General features: G+C 43.9%; 1 protein-coding gene across 1 annotated transcript in view; it reads right to left on the reverse strand.

Annotated features, from left to right (window-relative positions):
* Window positions 1-16241, reverse strand: part of sim1a (SIM bHLH transcription factor 1a) — an 83600-nt gene that overhangs the window by 11651 nt on the left and 55708 nt on the right. Inside the window, exon 10 of the mRNA XM_080192819.1 lies at window positions 9907-10327. Within this exon, the coding sequence (XP_080048945.1) occupies window positions 9907-10327 (421 nt within the window). The remainder of the gene's footprint in view (window positions 1-9906; window positions 10328-16241) is intronic.

The raw sequence follows: 16241 nt of genomic DNA on the forward strand, positions 1-16241 counted from the left end.
AAAAGTTTTTTGCCTCGGTCTTCACGGAGGAGGATGCGAATAGTTTGCCAGTATTAAAGATAGGAGGATGGTAGGAGTTGAGGACCTGAATGCGATCACAGTCACTAGAGAGGTAGTGCTTGATCGGCTAGCGGGACTGATGGTGGACAAGTCCCCAGGAACGGATGGAATGCATCCCAGGATTCTGATGGAAATGGCAGAGGTGATAGTAGATGCCTTAGTGATTATTTTCCAAACCTTGCTGGATTCCGGGGAAGTGCTGCAAGATTGGAAAACGGCTAATGTTACGCCGCTGTTTAAAAAGGGTAGCAGGCAAAAGGCAGGGAATTATAGGCCGGCTAGTTTAACGTCTGTTGTGGGAAAAATGCTTGAATCCGTCATCAAGGCACCTTGAGAAAAATTGTTTGATAGAGCAGACGCAGCACGGATTCGTTAAGGGGAAGTCATGTCTGACGAATTTATTGGAATTCTATGAGGATGTGACTAGTGCGGTAGACGGAGAGGAACCGGTGGATGTGGTGTTTCTCAATTTTCAGAAGGCGTTTGATAAGGTGCCGCACAAAAGGTTGCTTCAGAAGGTCAGGGGGCATGGAGTTGGGGGTAAGGTGTTAGCGTGGATAGAGAATTGGCTGTCTAATAGGAGGCAGAGAGTTGGTATCAATGGGTGCTATTCGGATTGGCGGTTGGTGACTAGTGGAATGCCCCAGGGATCGGTGCTGGGGCCTCAGCTATTTACCATTTATATAGATGATATGGAGTGTAGGGTGTCAAAATTTGCTGATGACACAAAGATAAGTGGAAAAGCAAATTGTGCGGAGGGTGTAGAAAGTCTGCAGAGGGATCTAGATAGGCTGAGCAAGTGGGCAAGGACCTGGCAGATGGAGTACAATGTTAGCAAGTTGGCAGGAATAATAGTAGGAGGGACTACTATTTAAAGGGCGAAAAGCTGCAGCATGCTACTATGCAGAGGGACCTGGGGGTCCTTGTGCATGAGTCACAAAAACCCAGCCTGCAAGTGCAGCAGGTGATCAGGAAGGCAAATGGGATGCTGGCCTTTATAGCAAGGGGGATAGAATATAAAAGCAGGGAGGTCTTGCTGCAACTGTACAGGGCACTGGTGAGGCCGCAGCTGGAGTACTGTGTGCAGTTTTGGTCGCCGCACTTGCGCAAGGATATTTTGGCCTTGGAGGGAGTGCAGAGGAGGTTCACTAGGCTGATACCGGAGATGAGGAGCTTGGACTATGAAGAGAGGCTGAATAGACTGGGTTTGTACTCGTTGGAATTTAGAAGGATGAGGGGGAATCTTATAGAGATGTATAAGTTAATGAAGGGGATGGACAGGGTAGAGGTAGAGAGATTCTTCCCGCTCAGAAAGGACAGCAGGACTCGAGGGCACAGCCTCAAGATAAAGGGGGGCCAGTTTAGAACGGAGTTGAGGAGGAACTTCTTCACTCAAAGGGTGGTGAATCTCTGGAATTCTCTGCCCGTTGAAGTGGTGGAGGCTGCCTCGCTAAATATATTTCAGACACGGGTGGATAGGTTTTTGGTAGGCAAGGGAATTAAGGGTTATGGGGAGAAAGCGGGAAAGTGGAACTGAGCCACTTCAGATCAGCCATGAATGGCGGGGCAGGCTCGAAGGGCTAGATGGCCTACTCCTGCTTCTAATTTTTATGTTCTTATGGAACTCACACCTTCCCAATTCCATCGCACATTCATGGGCATCTTACTCACTGCCAGCTCAAGGGACATCTCCCAATAACTCTCTCTCACACACTCTCAGATCTCCATCTGGTCTCATCTCCTCTGGAGGTCATTTCTTCATCCCATCTACTGTTCCACTTTCAGCACACCCACACCCACTGGCATCCATCTGATTTGCTCTGGCATGTGTCTTGCTCACAATCTCGTCATCTGTCTTTATGCAGGACAAGCTCACTCACAGTAAGAGGGAGGGGTCCCAGACTGGGGATGGAATGCCAAACATCAAGTTTAAGGTTTATTTATTAGTGTCACAACTAGGCTTACATTAACACTGCAATAAGATTCCTATAAAAATTCACCACACTACAGCATCTGTTCGCATACACTGAGGGAGAATTTAGCATGGCCAATACAACTAACCAGCATGTCTTTCAGACTGTGGGAGACAACCGGAGCACCTGGGGGAAACCCACACAGATACAGTCAGAACATGCAGACTCCAGACAGACAGTGACCCAAGCTGGGAATCAAACCCGGGTCCCTGCTACTAAGAGGAGGCAGCAGTGCTAACAACTGTGCCACTGTGCCACACAAGGAGCTCACTCTCTTTACAAATTGTGCTACAGCGCTGGCCAGAGAGGACGTGAACAATTCCTACAGTGACAGTGAGGTCAACAGCAAGCACTCATATGAGGATCCCTCTGACAATGCTATTCTGACTCTACTGTACTAAGAACAAAGAAAAATACAGCACAAGAACAGACCCTTTGGCCCTCCAAGCCTGCACCGATCATCATGTCCTAACTGAAAAAAACCTTCTGCCCTTACTTGGCTCATTTCCCACTATTTTCTTCCTATCCATGTACCACCCAGATGCCTATTAAATGTTGTTAATGCGCCTGCTTCCAACACATCCTTTGGCAGCAGGTTCCATGCACCCACCGTTCTCTACATGAAAAACTTCTCCCACATATCTCCCTTAACTTTCCCCCTCTCATCTTGAACCTTGTAATTGACAGTTCCACCCTTGGAAAAAGCCTCTGACTATTCACCCTGTCTATACCTGTCATAATTTTGTAACCTCTATCAGATCTCCCCTCCATCTTTCCAGTGAAAACAAATCTAGTTTATTCAACCTCTCCTCATAACCAACATCCTTGAAACCCAGGCAACATCTTGGTGAACCTTCTTTGCACTCTCTCCAAAGCTGCCACGTCCTTCTGATAATGTGGTGCCCAAAACCGCACGCAATATTCCAAATGCAAGCTAACTAAAGCTTTGTACAGTTTCAACATGATTTCCCAACTCCGGGGTTGAGGTGGGAACATAAGAAATAGGAGCAGGAGTAGGCCATCTAGCCCTTCGAGCCTGCCCTGCCATTCAATAAGATCATGGCTGATCTGAAGTGGATCAGTTCCACTTTCCCGCTTTCTCCCCATAACCCTTAATTCCCTGGTCTATCAGAAATCTATTGACCCGTGGCTTAAATATATTCAACAAGGTAGCCGCCACCACTTCAACAGGCAGAGAATTCCAGAGATTCACCACCCTTTGAGTGAAGAAGTTCCTCCTCAACTCTGATCTAAACTGCGCCTCCCCCTCCCCACCCCCCACCCCCGCCCCCACCGCCTTATTTTGAGGCTGTGCTCTCTAGTTCTGTTTTCCTTTCTAAGCGGGAAGAATCTCTCTACTTCTACCCTATCTAGCCCCTTCATTATCTTGTAAGTCTCTATAAGATCCCCCCTCAGCCTTCTAAACTCCAACAAGTACAGGCCCATTCTATTCAATCTCTCTTCGTAAGCTAACCCCCTCATCTCCGGTATCAGCCTGGTGAACCTTCTCTGTACTCCCTCCAAGGCCAATATATCCTTTCGCAAATAAGGGGACCAAAACTGCACACAGTACTCCAATTGCGGCCTCACCAGTACCCTGTACAGTTGCAGCAAGACCTCCCTGCTTTTATATTCTATCCCCCTCGCTATAAAAGCCAACATTCCATTCGCCTTCTTGATCACCTGCTGCACCTGCAGACTGGGTTTTTGCGATTCGTGCACAAGGACCCCCAGGTCCCTCTGCACTGTAGCATGCTGCAGCTTTTCACCCTTTAAATAATAATCCCTCCTAATATTAGTTCTACCAAAGTGGATAACCTCGCATTTGCTAATGTTATACTCTATCTGCCAGGTCCTTGCCCACTCACTCAGCCTATCCAGATCTCTCTGCAGACTTTCCGCGCCCTCCACTCAATTCGCTTTTCCACTCATCTTCGTGTCATATTCGCTTTTTCTCACATCTTCGTGTCATCTTCATGGGGGATGGAGGTGGTGGGAGGGAGCTGTTGGTGGGCAACCCACCACCGACCTTCCCCTTCAGGGCAACTGCTACATTCCACAGGCAGTCCTTTAACAATCTGTATCTCTGTTCTGCTATTCACACATTCTGATCACTTCATGAACACTTTCAGCACCTTTCTAGCTTTTTTCATCCTCATTCACATTCCCTTTGTCCAATTGCAGACATCCCATCTCCATCCTATTGTACAAATCTCTTCTGATTTTCTTGGCTCTTGGCTCTGATGAATGATCATCCAGACTCAACGTTGGCTCTATTGTCTCTTCACAGTTGCTGTCAGACCTGCTGAGATTTTCTGTTTTTCTTTCAGATTCCAGCATCCGTAGTATTTTACTTTTATCTCAGTACCCTGAAGACAGGCCAGGGCTCTCCAGGTCTTGGACCTCCAGAGAACACCCACCAAGGTCATCACAGACAAGGTGTAACAGTAAGCAGGCTGCTTCCAGCTCCACTGTGGACATATAAAGAACAAAGAACAGTACAGTACAGGAACAGGCCCTTTGGCCCACCAAGCCTGTGCTGACACATGACGCCTTTCTAAACTAAAGTCCATTTGCCTCTCTGTGGTCCATATCCCTCTATTCTCTGCCTATTCATTTATCTGTCGAGCTACCACCTCCTCTGGCAGCACATTCCAGGCACTTACCACGCTCCTTTAAACTTTCCCTTTTTTACCTTAAACCTCCAAATAATTGACATTTCTACGCTGGGAAAAAGATTCTGACTATCCATGCCTCTCATAATTTTGTAAACTTCTATCAGGCCGTCCCTCAACCTCCGACATTCAAATGAAAACAAACCAAATTTGTCCAATCTCTCCTCAGAGCCACACAGGAACAGCAGTGGGCCAATCAGTCCTTAGAGACAGCGTCAACATGTAGCGATAAGATCAGGAAGGTTACACAGAATGGGCACCGATGCTAATCACTTGTATATAATGTTTACGATTGTAAATAAACTCCCAAGAATGTCTGTCTTCTTGTGGGGTGACACGGTGGCACAGTGGTTAGCACTGCTGCCTCACAGCGCCAGGGACCTGGGTTCAATTCCCAGCTTGGGTTACTGTTTGTGTGGAGTCTTCTTCTCGTGTCCGTGTGGTTATCCTCTGGGTGCTCCGGTTTCCTCCCACAGTCTGAAAGACGTGCTGGTTAGGTGCATTGGCCATCTAAATTCTCCCTCAGTGTGCCTGAACAGGTGCTGGAGTGTGGTGACTCGGGGATTTTTACAGTAACTTCATTGCAGTATTAATGTAAGCATATTTGCGATACTAGTACTTAAACTACATGGCATCTTTACTGCTGAGCAATGTTTGAGACATTCAGATGTGAAATTCTGCACAAGATGAAAGCAAGTGTCTCAGTTTAGAACCTCTTTCCTGTGTGTAACCTTCAGAGCAAAGTGGTTATCTGGCTTCATAGTCACTCGTCTCCTTAGTAATGCCTGCACCTTGATGTGGCTTGTCATTGCTGTCAAATTGTCATGTGCAGGCATGACAAAGTTATGTGATTTTCACTATGTTCTCAGCATTTTTGAGATGGGGTTGGCCCCCTCATCTCTTCAGAATTTCTGCCTGGTGAGAGTATGGTCCTGAAAGGGACAGATGATGAAGGCTGCTGAAGGATCGGGTGCATCTCCATGAGATGACCCAGTTCATAGAGTATAAGTGAGCTGCCCTCATCCTGACAGGCTTCAGTCACTGATGCAATATAAAGACCTAAGGAGGATCTTTACTGCAAGTTGCCACCATCCTCCTGGAACCTTGTGACCATTAGGGCCTCTGCTTTCATCTTATTTACCACTGCTAAGTAATCAAATTTCATAGGTATCTCAATGAGCTTCAACTAACATCAGGCAGGCAATGCAAAGGAAGAAATCTTTCAGCATTTAACAAACGCTAATCTAGAAGTGTTTCCATATACAGCACCAACTGAGATACAATGACATTTTAAACATGTGCCAAATAAACACAAAAGTCAAAGATTGAACACAGATTTGAACACTTGGCATATAATCAAACAACTGGTTAAATATTCCTTTGGTCACTTTGTGTAGTGACATCTGTATCTGTTCACTATTTGTGCAAAGTCACAAGCATGAGTATAAAGAATGCCTAAATGATATTGCTAGACAGATTGACCAGAATAATCCTGACTCCAATATCAGACATGGTCACCATTTTGATGAGCAATATTGACTCAAGCAAAATAAATAAATAGGAAAAGATGTTAATCATGAATTGTCAAACTCAGCTTGATGTTTATGTAAACATCTCATTTCCAATGTCTTGAAAATATCCTCGAACCGCAGCAACACAAATCTGGAAGGGATCCAGCCTTATTATTAATTAATTAGAAATGAACCAGAAAGTATTCATTATGTGAGATAGCGTCAAACAGAATCAGTATGAGAATAAGTCACATCCAGCTGGTGTGAAAGTCAGCCAAATATAGTGCCAGCTTCAAGGAACTGGCATAGATCTGGCACAAATGTACACTTCGGAGAGCTGGGCCAGCTTTCTTGTATTGGGTCCAAAGACAGCACAAGATTAGCATTCCCCATTTTATACAGAATAGGCTGCAAACAAAGCCATGCTCCCCTTGCTTTGTAAAATATGTACCTCATTTTTAATCACATATTTGACAGGCATTACTGTTGTTTCAAAAAAAAATTGGAAGATTTGATGTACTTAATTTGGCTGTGAGGAGGGGTTGAATACACTAGGGTTGTTTTCACTGGAAAGACCGAGGCTGAGGGAGGGGAGACCTGATAGAGGTCTACAAAATTATGAGAGGCATAGAAAGGACGGATAGTCAGAAGCATTTTCCCAGGATGGAAGCATCAATTACAAGGAGGCACAGGTTCAAGGTGAGAAAGGGAAAGTTTAAGGGAGACTTGCGGGGAAAGTTTTTCACGCAGAGAGCAGTGGATGCCTGCAACACGCTGCCAGAGGAGACGGTGGAAGTGGGTACATTAGCAACATTTAAGAGGTATGTGAATGGGTACATGAATAGGGAGGGAATAGAGGCTTATGGACTGAGTAAGGGCGGAAGGTTTTTTTTTAGTCTCGTTAGGGCATCATGATTGGCATGGGCTTGGAGGGCCAAAACGCCTGTTACTATGCTGCCCTACTCTTTGTTCTTTGTTCTTTTTAAGAAGCAAACTACATTTGTATAACGCTTCTCAAATTCACAGGAGATCTCAAAGCACTTTTTTACTGGTGAATCATTCTAATTCACAGTTAGTTGCCTTTTACCAGCAAACGCAACATAAGAACGAGCAAAGGAGCATAAGAAATAGGAGCCTGCTTCACCATTCAATAAGATCATGGTTTATCATCAACTTCAACTCCACCTTCCCACATGATCTCCATTTCACTTCATTCCCACTGTGTCCAAAAATCTATTAATCCCTGTCTTGAATATGACTGAGTGTCCACAGCTGCCTGAAGCGGAGAGTTCTGAAGATTCACAATCCTGTGATTCAAAAAATTTCTTCTCGTCTCAATCTTAAATGGCTGATCCCTTATTTTGAGACTGTGATCCCTGGTTCTGGATTCCTAATGGCAGCAAAATCCATGTTAAATTGCCCCTGAGTGTCAGGGGAACTAGCGGGGTAAATACGTGGAGTTATGGGGATAGGGCCTGCATGTGATTGTTATTGGTGCAGGTTCGATGGGTTGACTGGCCTCCTTCTGCACTATAGGGATTTTATGATTCTTCCATTATTCTATATTCCTCAGTCTGGGGAATGTTCCTCCGAGCATAGACTGGCCATGAATTTCAGAATTTCATAAATTTCAATTAGATCACCTATTATTCTTTTAAATTTGAAGGAATATAGGCCTAGGTTAGGTAACAAAATCAAAACAGTACATATTACTCCATGTATATTCACCAAGACTGTAGGCCCTATTTTACCATTTTGATTCTAAATGCTGGGCGGACTTGAAACTGAGAGTGTTTCAGATCCGACTTTTAGACCTGTTCTCAGGCACCCCCATATGTACTCTGCCTGATAAAATATCAGCAATTCTGAATCAGGCTGTAGAAGTGGGTGTGGCTTGATACGCCCGAAATCACGCAGCTCCAATTGGCACTTCCAAATGCACACGCGCAGAAAAAAAAGGATAGAATGCGGCCCCCTTGCCGCATCACTCCCGTGCCGGATAATGCCTCCCCTTGGCTTCCATAGACATTTCCTCACCCCCACAACATTATTGACCCCCGTACCCCCGCCCCCCCCACTCGCCTACCACCCAGACTGATTGCGTCCCCCTCTCCCCCTTCCTCTCACCAATCACAAGCAGAGTGGCAGCGGACTTCCCCTCACCATTTCCCCTCACCGATCTCAGGCAAAGTGGCTGTGGACACCCCCTCCCCCCACCCACTGATCTCAAGCTGTCAGACGCTCGGCATTTACCTCCTCACTAGCTGGAGCGCCCGAATCAGGCCGATTCTAGATGGGCGAAGGTGGTGGTAAAGGGGGAAGCGCTAATAAGGTTGGGCATGCAGCTCATTAAGTCAATTTAAATACATTCAAATGCATTTAAATGGCCGTCACACCCGTTTCAGGTGCGGTCCTGATTGTGGCCATTTTCGAGCCTTGGTAAAGGGGGAACCGGCGCGGAGGTAGACCCAGCTTGCACTACTCACCACATGCCCGACTTTACAAAGTTTTCGCACCTGAAAATGGGTGCAATAGTAAAATCAGGCTCTATATAATTGTAGTAAGACTCTTATATTCTAATCTCTTTTAATAAAGACTAATATTATTTGCTTTCCTAACTGTACCAGCACATTAGCTTTCTCTGTTTTGTGTTCAAAGATGCACATGGTCCTTCTGAATACCAATATTTTCCAGTTCACCACCATTCAGAAAATACTCTGCTCTCCTGTGTTCCCTACCAAATGGATAATTTCTCACTTTGTCACACTGTATTCAATCTGCCATGTTCTTTCCAGCTCACTCAACTGGTCCATATCCTTTTGTAGCCAGTTTGCATTCTCCTCTCAGCTTACATTCCCATCTAGTATTTTATCCTCAACAAACCTGGATACATTACATTTCGTCAACACATCTAAGTTGATGATATACATGGCAAGTAGCTGAGGCCAAAGTACTGATTCTTGCAGTACCTCAACTAGTTACAGTCTGCAAGCCCATAAATAATCCCTTTATTCCTATTCCCAGTTTTCCGTCCGGTTCCATTCTTCAATTCATGCAAATCCATTGCCTCTGATCTGTGAACCCTGATTTTATGCAGTTACCTCTTTTATGCTACATATGAATATCCATTTAATCTGTTTTTGCTGGTTGAGGAATGAATGTACGCCAAAGCACCATCCCCCTGGAATGAAAATTCAGTCGGTTTTATAATGGGCAGATGACCTCCTCACTAGTTTGCCACCCAGGTGGCAAAGACACAATTTTCCCCTACATTTCAAACAAGACACGTTTAGTTCTAGTAAGCAATTATCTCTCTTTCCAGTATTAACGGGATGGAAACTCAGATTACTGTGTATGGACCTTACAGTTGACAGATTTGGCATTAATTTTCAGTATTGTGTTGAGTGGGGCCCGATTTTAGTTCATTCGAAACTCATTCACTTACGCACAGTTAAAATCAGATTCTTTAAGATTTCTCTGTTTGACAGCATGCAGTTTAAAAGCAATTTATCCCCATGTACCAGGTTTCAGATTACTTAGTCACAGTAAAAAAGCAAATTGTTCATTGAACAATTCATGGAATAACTTTTTTTCTTGTCGCATGTAATTCAGCCTTCCATTGAATTGATTGCTTCCTACCTTACAAAATTTCCAATTACTGATGTTCCTCCCTTATAGTTATCTTACCATGGATATTGGGAATAGAAGCTATATGTGGCATGCCGCTTTCATATCCTTCTCTGCTCTCCGGAGATGACTTGGTCAGAGCTAGCGTCATACGGGAGGAGTTCCACCAATTGTCTCTTCCCGATTGTGAGCCGCCGAGAAAGTATCTGCCTGCCTCGCACCTTCCTCCCTCGCACGGCGATGTGTGGAAGTGGGACTGCCTTTCCTCCACCGATCTGGAGTGCTCGAGGGCAAAGCCGTAGCACAGAGAGTTTCTATCGGAAAACTGTCCATAGGCACAGGATATAATGTCATGTTGGGAATGTGGCTGTGACCCGTCTGTATGATCCAGCAGCTGTGGGGAAGCATTGTCGGTGAGTGGACTTCCTCCCCAGTGGCTCTCATGGTCTGATTCAGATCTTTCTGTATGGAAACCCGAATACTGTTATAGTGGGGAGAAAAATAGCAAGTTACTGAAAGGATCACACATTGGCATGTGGGTTTTATTTACACTTACCTTAAATTATAAAAAAAACTCTCGTCATTCTTGCTCCTGATGAGTTCTACAAACACCATCCTTCATAATCTTTGTTCTTTCCATGTTTCAGATACCAAAATCAAAGAACAAAGAAAAATACAGCACAGGAACAGGCCCTTTGGCCCTCCAAGCTTGTGCCAATCATAATGCCCTGACTAAACAAAACAAAAAAATCCTCTGCCCTTACTTGGACACCACTCCTCTATTCCCTCGCTATTCATGCGCCCATCCAGAAACTTCATAAATGCTATAGATGTGCCTGCTTCCACCACCTCCTCTGGCAGCTTCCAGGCACCAATCACTCTGTGTGAAAAACTTTCCCCCCCGCACATCTCCCTGAAACTTGCCCCGTCTCACCTTGAATCTCTGCCCTCTCATAATTGACACTTCCACCCTGGGAAAAAGCCTCTGACGATCCACCCTGCCTATACCTCCCATAATTTTGTAGACCATTATCATGTCTCCACTCAGTCTCTGCCTTTTCAGTAAAAACAATCCTAGTTTATTCAACCTCTCCTCATTGCCAATGCCCTCAAGACCAGGCAACACCCTGGTGAAAGTTCTTTGCACTCTCTCCAAAGCTTCCATGTACTTCTGGTAGTGTGGCGACCAGAACTGCATGCAATCAACCTTAATTAGACTGTTCCCTACTCTTTCCTAATATCTAAAAGCTGGTATCTCTCATTGACTGAGAGGCCTACCTCCCGAAGAGGGGGCTTCAGGTTTCAAGGAAAGACATGAATCTTCATGGAAGGGTGATCTTTACCTTCAGTAAGTCTCTCCATTGGGCACAGGTGGCCCAGGTAAGACGGTTCTCCCAATTGTTACAAGAACGAGAAGATTTGAGAAATAAATGCATGACTCAAAGAGTGGTTTGGGAAGAAAGGGTTCGGTTTCATGGGGCGCTGGAATAAATACTCGGGAAAAAGGAAGCTATTCAGTTGGGATGGGCTCCAGTAAAACCAAGCTGGGATCAGTGCCCTGGTGAATGATATATAACTTGGACGATAGATATGATTTTAAAGTAAGAGAGTACTAGAGGGTTCAGAGGAAGGAAGATTTAGGAGTCTAAACAGAAAGCTTGACACAACAGAGCAGTGGCTGGAATTTTCCAGCCGTTCCCAGTGGCAGGATCTTCCAGACCCTCCAACAGCAACCCCTGCCATGGATTGCCCAACAGTGGGGTGTGCAAATAATGAGGGCCATAAGATCCCGCCGCCAGCCAATGTTGGGCTGCCTCCGTGAAACACGTTGATAAGTCCAATGTGCAATCTGCAGACTTTGTCTACTTTGGTGAAGGCGAGCAGAGGGAACAGGAGGGACAGAGTTTAACAGTAATAATGTACCAGTGAATAGGATCCATATAAATATGAGCTGTAAAAAATATAAGTAAACATTCTTTATCTGAAATCGCAAAGCACTTGCAAAATATAGATGAACCAGTACCACAAATAGAGAAACGAAATTTAGATTGAATCATCATTATAAAAATTTGTTTGCAGGTGATCAAGTTTGAGAAATAGATGTTTTCAAGTACATGACACTTTGTAACAAAAAACAAAATGGAAAACAAAAGGGGTCAGCCTGCTAGTTAAGGGTGACATCAAGGCATTAGTGAGAAAAGATTCTGGCTTAGAAGATCAGGAATTGTCATTTTTAGGCAGTCCGTTGGGATTGAGGATGACTTACTTCCACTCTGGTTCAATGAGTTCTGAGATGGCTGGTAAGTCCAATGTGCACCCTGCAGACACTGTCACATGCGAGGTGAGTATCACTTGAATGGTTCGGCAGATGGGTTATTTGGAGGTTTGTGCTCTCCCTCCAACACCAGTGCTTCACCTCTGCATGTTCGTAACAAAGTCTCTGATGTGTTCACTGCTTTCCCAAACGGACCTTCTCCATTTTGGCCAGTTACAAGTTAGGAACATGCATGTGTCTAGTAAAATCAGTATGAGTGTAGGTTAGGAATGGGAAAGGTCAGAATGCTGGTGCGAAGCGTATACAGGTTCCCTAACTGTGGTTATGTGGTTGGAGAGAACATTAAACAAGGAATAATTGGAGCTTATAACAAATGCAATGTAAATGGGAGAGGGGGAGAAAAAGTGGTGGCATTATGGTATTGTCCCTAGATTAGTAAGCCAGCGACCCAGTTTAATGCTTTGGGGGCCTGGGTTCAATAAATATTGAATTCAATAAGAATCAGACCATGAAACCATTGTCAATTTTTGCAAAAGTCCATCTGATTCACTAATGTCCTTTAAGGAAGGGATCTTCCATCCTTACTTGGTCTGGCCTACACGTGACTCCAGATCTATAGCAATGTCATAGAGTCGTACAGAGCTTAAAAGGTTCTTTGGCCCATCAAGTCTGCACCAACAATAATTACAACTAAAGATGTGCTAATCCCATTTTCCTGCAGTTGGCCAAAATCTTTCAATGTTATGCCCATCCAAATACTTGTTAAAGGTCGGAAGGTTTCTGGTTTCCACTACTTTCCCAGGCAGTACATTCCAAATTCCCAGCACCCTCTTGTAAAAAATGTTTTTGCTCAAATCCCCTCTGAATCTTCTGTCCCTTATCCTAAAACTATGCCCCCTCATGATTGACCCCCTAACCAAGGGGAGCCGCTGCTTCCAATTTGCACTGTCCATACCCTTCATAATCACATGCACTTCAATCATGTCCCCCTCAGCTTTCTGTGCTCATTAAAAAAAAACAATCCAATCCTATATCGGCTCTCCTTATCGCTTAAATATTCCATCTCAGGCAACATCTGGAGAACTTCCTCCGTATCCTCTCTAGTGCTATCACATCCTTCCTACAGTGAGATAATCAGACTCCTAACTGCCCCTCTGAAATAGCCTTGCAATCTAATCAGTGCAACTGCAATTTTGAATGGGCAATAAATGCTGGTCTAGCCATAGATGAATAAAAAAAAGGAAGACTTTTATGTTTCTATGAATCAACAAAGATGAAGGTGAGCTTATAGTATGTTTTTGTGAAAGTTTCCTGTAACATACATTGTGGAAAAAGATAGAATGTGAGAGTAAACTAGCCAGAAACATATCAAGATTATAAAAGCTTTTCCAAGTTTACAAATAGGAGGAGAGTAGCTCAAGTAACATTCAACTCTTAGATGCAAAGACAAGAGAAAATCATCATGGGGATGAGGCAATGGCAGGGATATGGAGCAAATACTTTAATCCAAATTTTTATCCAGTTGGAAAGGCTCTGTGCCTTAGCCAAAACAGCTCCAGAATCTAGAATTTGGAAGTTCCCAACCAAAATCAAGGTATCTACAATGATTTGATAGATTGGAGGAATGATAGAAAAGAGGGAGAGGTTATATTTTACCCTCACGCAGTGCATGGAGACAGCTTCACATTTGAAAGTGCAGCTTCCTTCAAGCAGAAGCAATTTTGGTTACTCAGATTTCCCAAACACAACTCGTGGGCATTAGATATTTGATGGAAAGGTCCAAATCTGCCATAGTTACTTGAAGAGGTAAGGTTTTCAAAAGGTAGGATATCCCTTTGGGAAAGGTCAGATGCTCTTTGAGAAGTCAGGTACTTCTTTGGGAATGTAAAGAGTGGACATAAATGGGCACAAAAAGTGGATGAGTCTTTGCAATTGTCAAACTGTCATGTCATTCAAAACACCTATCCTTTAAACAAAAAAGGCAGCCTACAGTTGAATATAATCAGTCCTTGCAATTTCACTAGAAGTTTGCTGACATTAGTGGCACAGGCTTGGAGGGCCGAAGGGCTTGTTTCCTGTGCTGTATTGTATTGTTCTTTGACATAGGCCTGAGGGTTTCCAGTTTAAGATTATTGCTGCTTGACTGCTTCCACCTATCATTATCACAGTGGGGAACCTGTAAATTTGCTGTTTAAGTTAAAGCTCAAAAAGGTTATAAAGGGATTAGCTCTGTTTGATTTATGGATACAAATACAAATGTTTGTTTTACAGGGGAATTAAGTACTTGAAAAGATTCAAATATATTGAATGGAATTTTATCAATGAGTGTTTTTTTTTGATATAGTGATCTGAAATAGGTACTTAGAATTTTAATTTATTTAACCTCACCAGGTCTGCCCATGGTTGATACCGGGTGAGTTGTCATGGAAGGTGTAAGATAAAAGTTTGCTGGGGGGACATGGGTTGGCATTAATTGGTACCAAGTTGATGCAAGAGCTATCATGGGCTATGAGGATGAGTTGGGATCATGGGGAGGTATGAGTTGACACTACATTGTTATTGGGGCTAATAACGGTTATGAAGTTAAGTGACGGGATCATGGATTAACATGAGTTAGCAGTAATTTTGCAGAGAGGCTATAAAGTGCTATAAGAATATGGGGTTCTTTTATATGTTGGTACAAATATAACATGGAGGGTATGGGGGCCATGGAGTTGGACGGGGGCATGAAATGGCATGAGATGGAATAGAGATGACATGGGAAGTACATTGGCATGATGGGGTAGGTGAGGTAAGAGGTACAGGCTGTTACTGATTTTACTGCTATCTTTATAACTAGATGAAATTAGGCCTTTTAAACAGCCTGCCTTGTCACTTGGCTGTCCCTTTAATTGCCTATAAAGCTCTTTCTGGGAGTGGCAGGCCCAACTCCAGATTGCAGCTGCACTCCTGAAATGAAAATTTAGCTGTCTCGGACATTTTTTCTTGAATTGGGCTCACAGAGTAGGGAACTTTCCCAACTTGAGAACAAAATTTTGACTCCTTGTATCTGAAGGTGGCATAGTGGCACTGTGGTTAACATTGCTGCCTCACAGTACCAGGGACCCAGGTTTCATTCCAGCTTGTGTGACTGTGTGGAGTTTGTACATTCTCCCCATGTCTGCATAGGTTGCCTCTGGGTGCTCTGCTTTCCTCGCACACTCCAAAAATATACTACAGATGAACATTTAGAAAGCATTCAATCTGGTTCTATCACAGCTTGATACGGCTCCTGTTCTGCCCAAGACTGCAAGAAACTACAAAAGATCGTGAATATAGTTCAATATCTCAGGCAACCAGCCTCCCATCCACTGACTCTGTCTACACTTCCCGCTGCCTCAGCAAAGCAGCCAGCATAATTAAAGACCCCATGTGCCCTGGACATTCTCTATTCCACCTTCTTCCGTTGGAGAAAAGATACAAAACTCTGAAGTCATGTCCCATCTGACTCAAGAACAGCTTCTTCCCTGCTGCCATCAGACTTTTGAATGGACCTACCTCACATTAAGTTGATGTTTCTCTACATCCTAGCTATGACTGTAACACTATATTCCACACTGTCTTGTTTCCTTCTTTATGAACGATATGCTTTATCTGTATAGCGCGCAAAAAACAATACTTTTCACTGTATGTTAATACAAGTGACAATAATAAATCAAATCAAATCAAAATCAGGTTGGGTGGATCAGCCCCTTAGTGTCCAATTTACCCCTTAGGGGTAAATTTCCCCTTAGTGTCCAAAGCTGTGTCTTGGCCAAGTGGGTTAGCAGGTAAGTGCATGGGGTTGAAGGAATAATGTGGGACAGGATGGACCTGGGTAAGATGCTTTGTTGGGTAAATTGGTGCAGACTCGATGGGCCAAATGGCCTCATTCTGCAGTGTAGGGATTCTACAATTCTATTCTATGATTCTATGGGATTCTATGATTTAATCTTCATGGTAGAAGACACAAATCATACACCAGAAATAGAGGGTAACCAAACAGCTAATATTAACATACAAATTAAGAATATTTGTAGGCCAGTTGGTCCCTCGAGCCTGCTTTGCCATTTGATAAAATCATGGCTGACCTAACTGTAAC

Source organism: Carcharhinus amblyrhynchos, chromosome 7, assembly GCF_965287045.1.
Source record: "Carcharhinus amblyrhynchos chromosome 7, sCarAmb.v2.hapA, whole genome shotgun sequence".
NCBI lineage: Eukaryota > Metazoa > Chordata > Chondrichthyes > Carcharhiniformes > Carcharhinidae > Carcharhinus > Carcharhinus amblyrhynchos.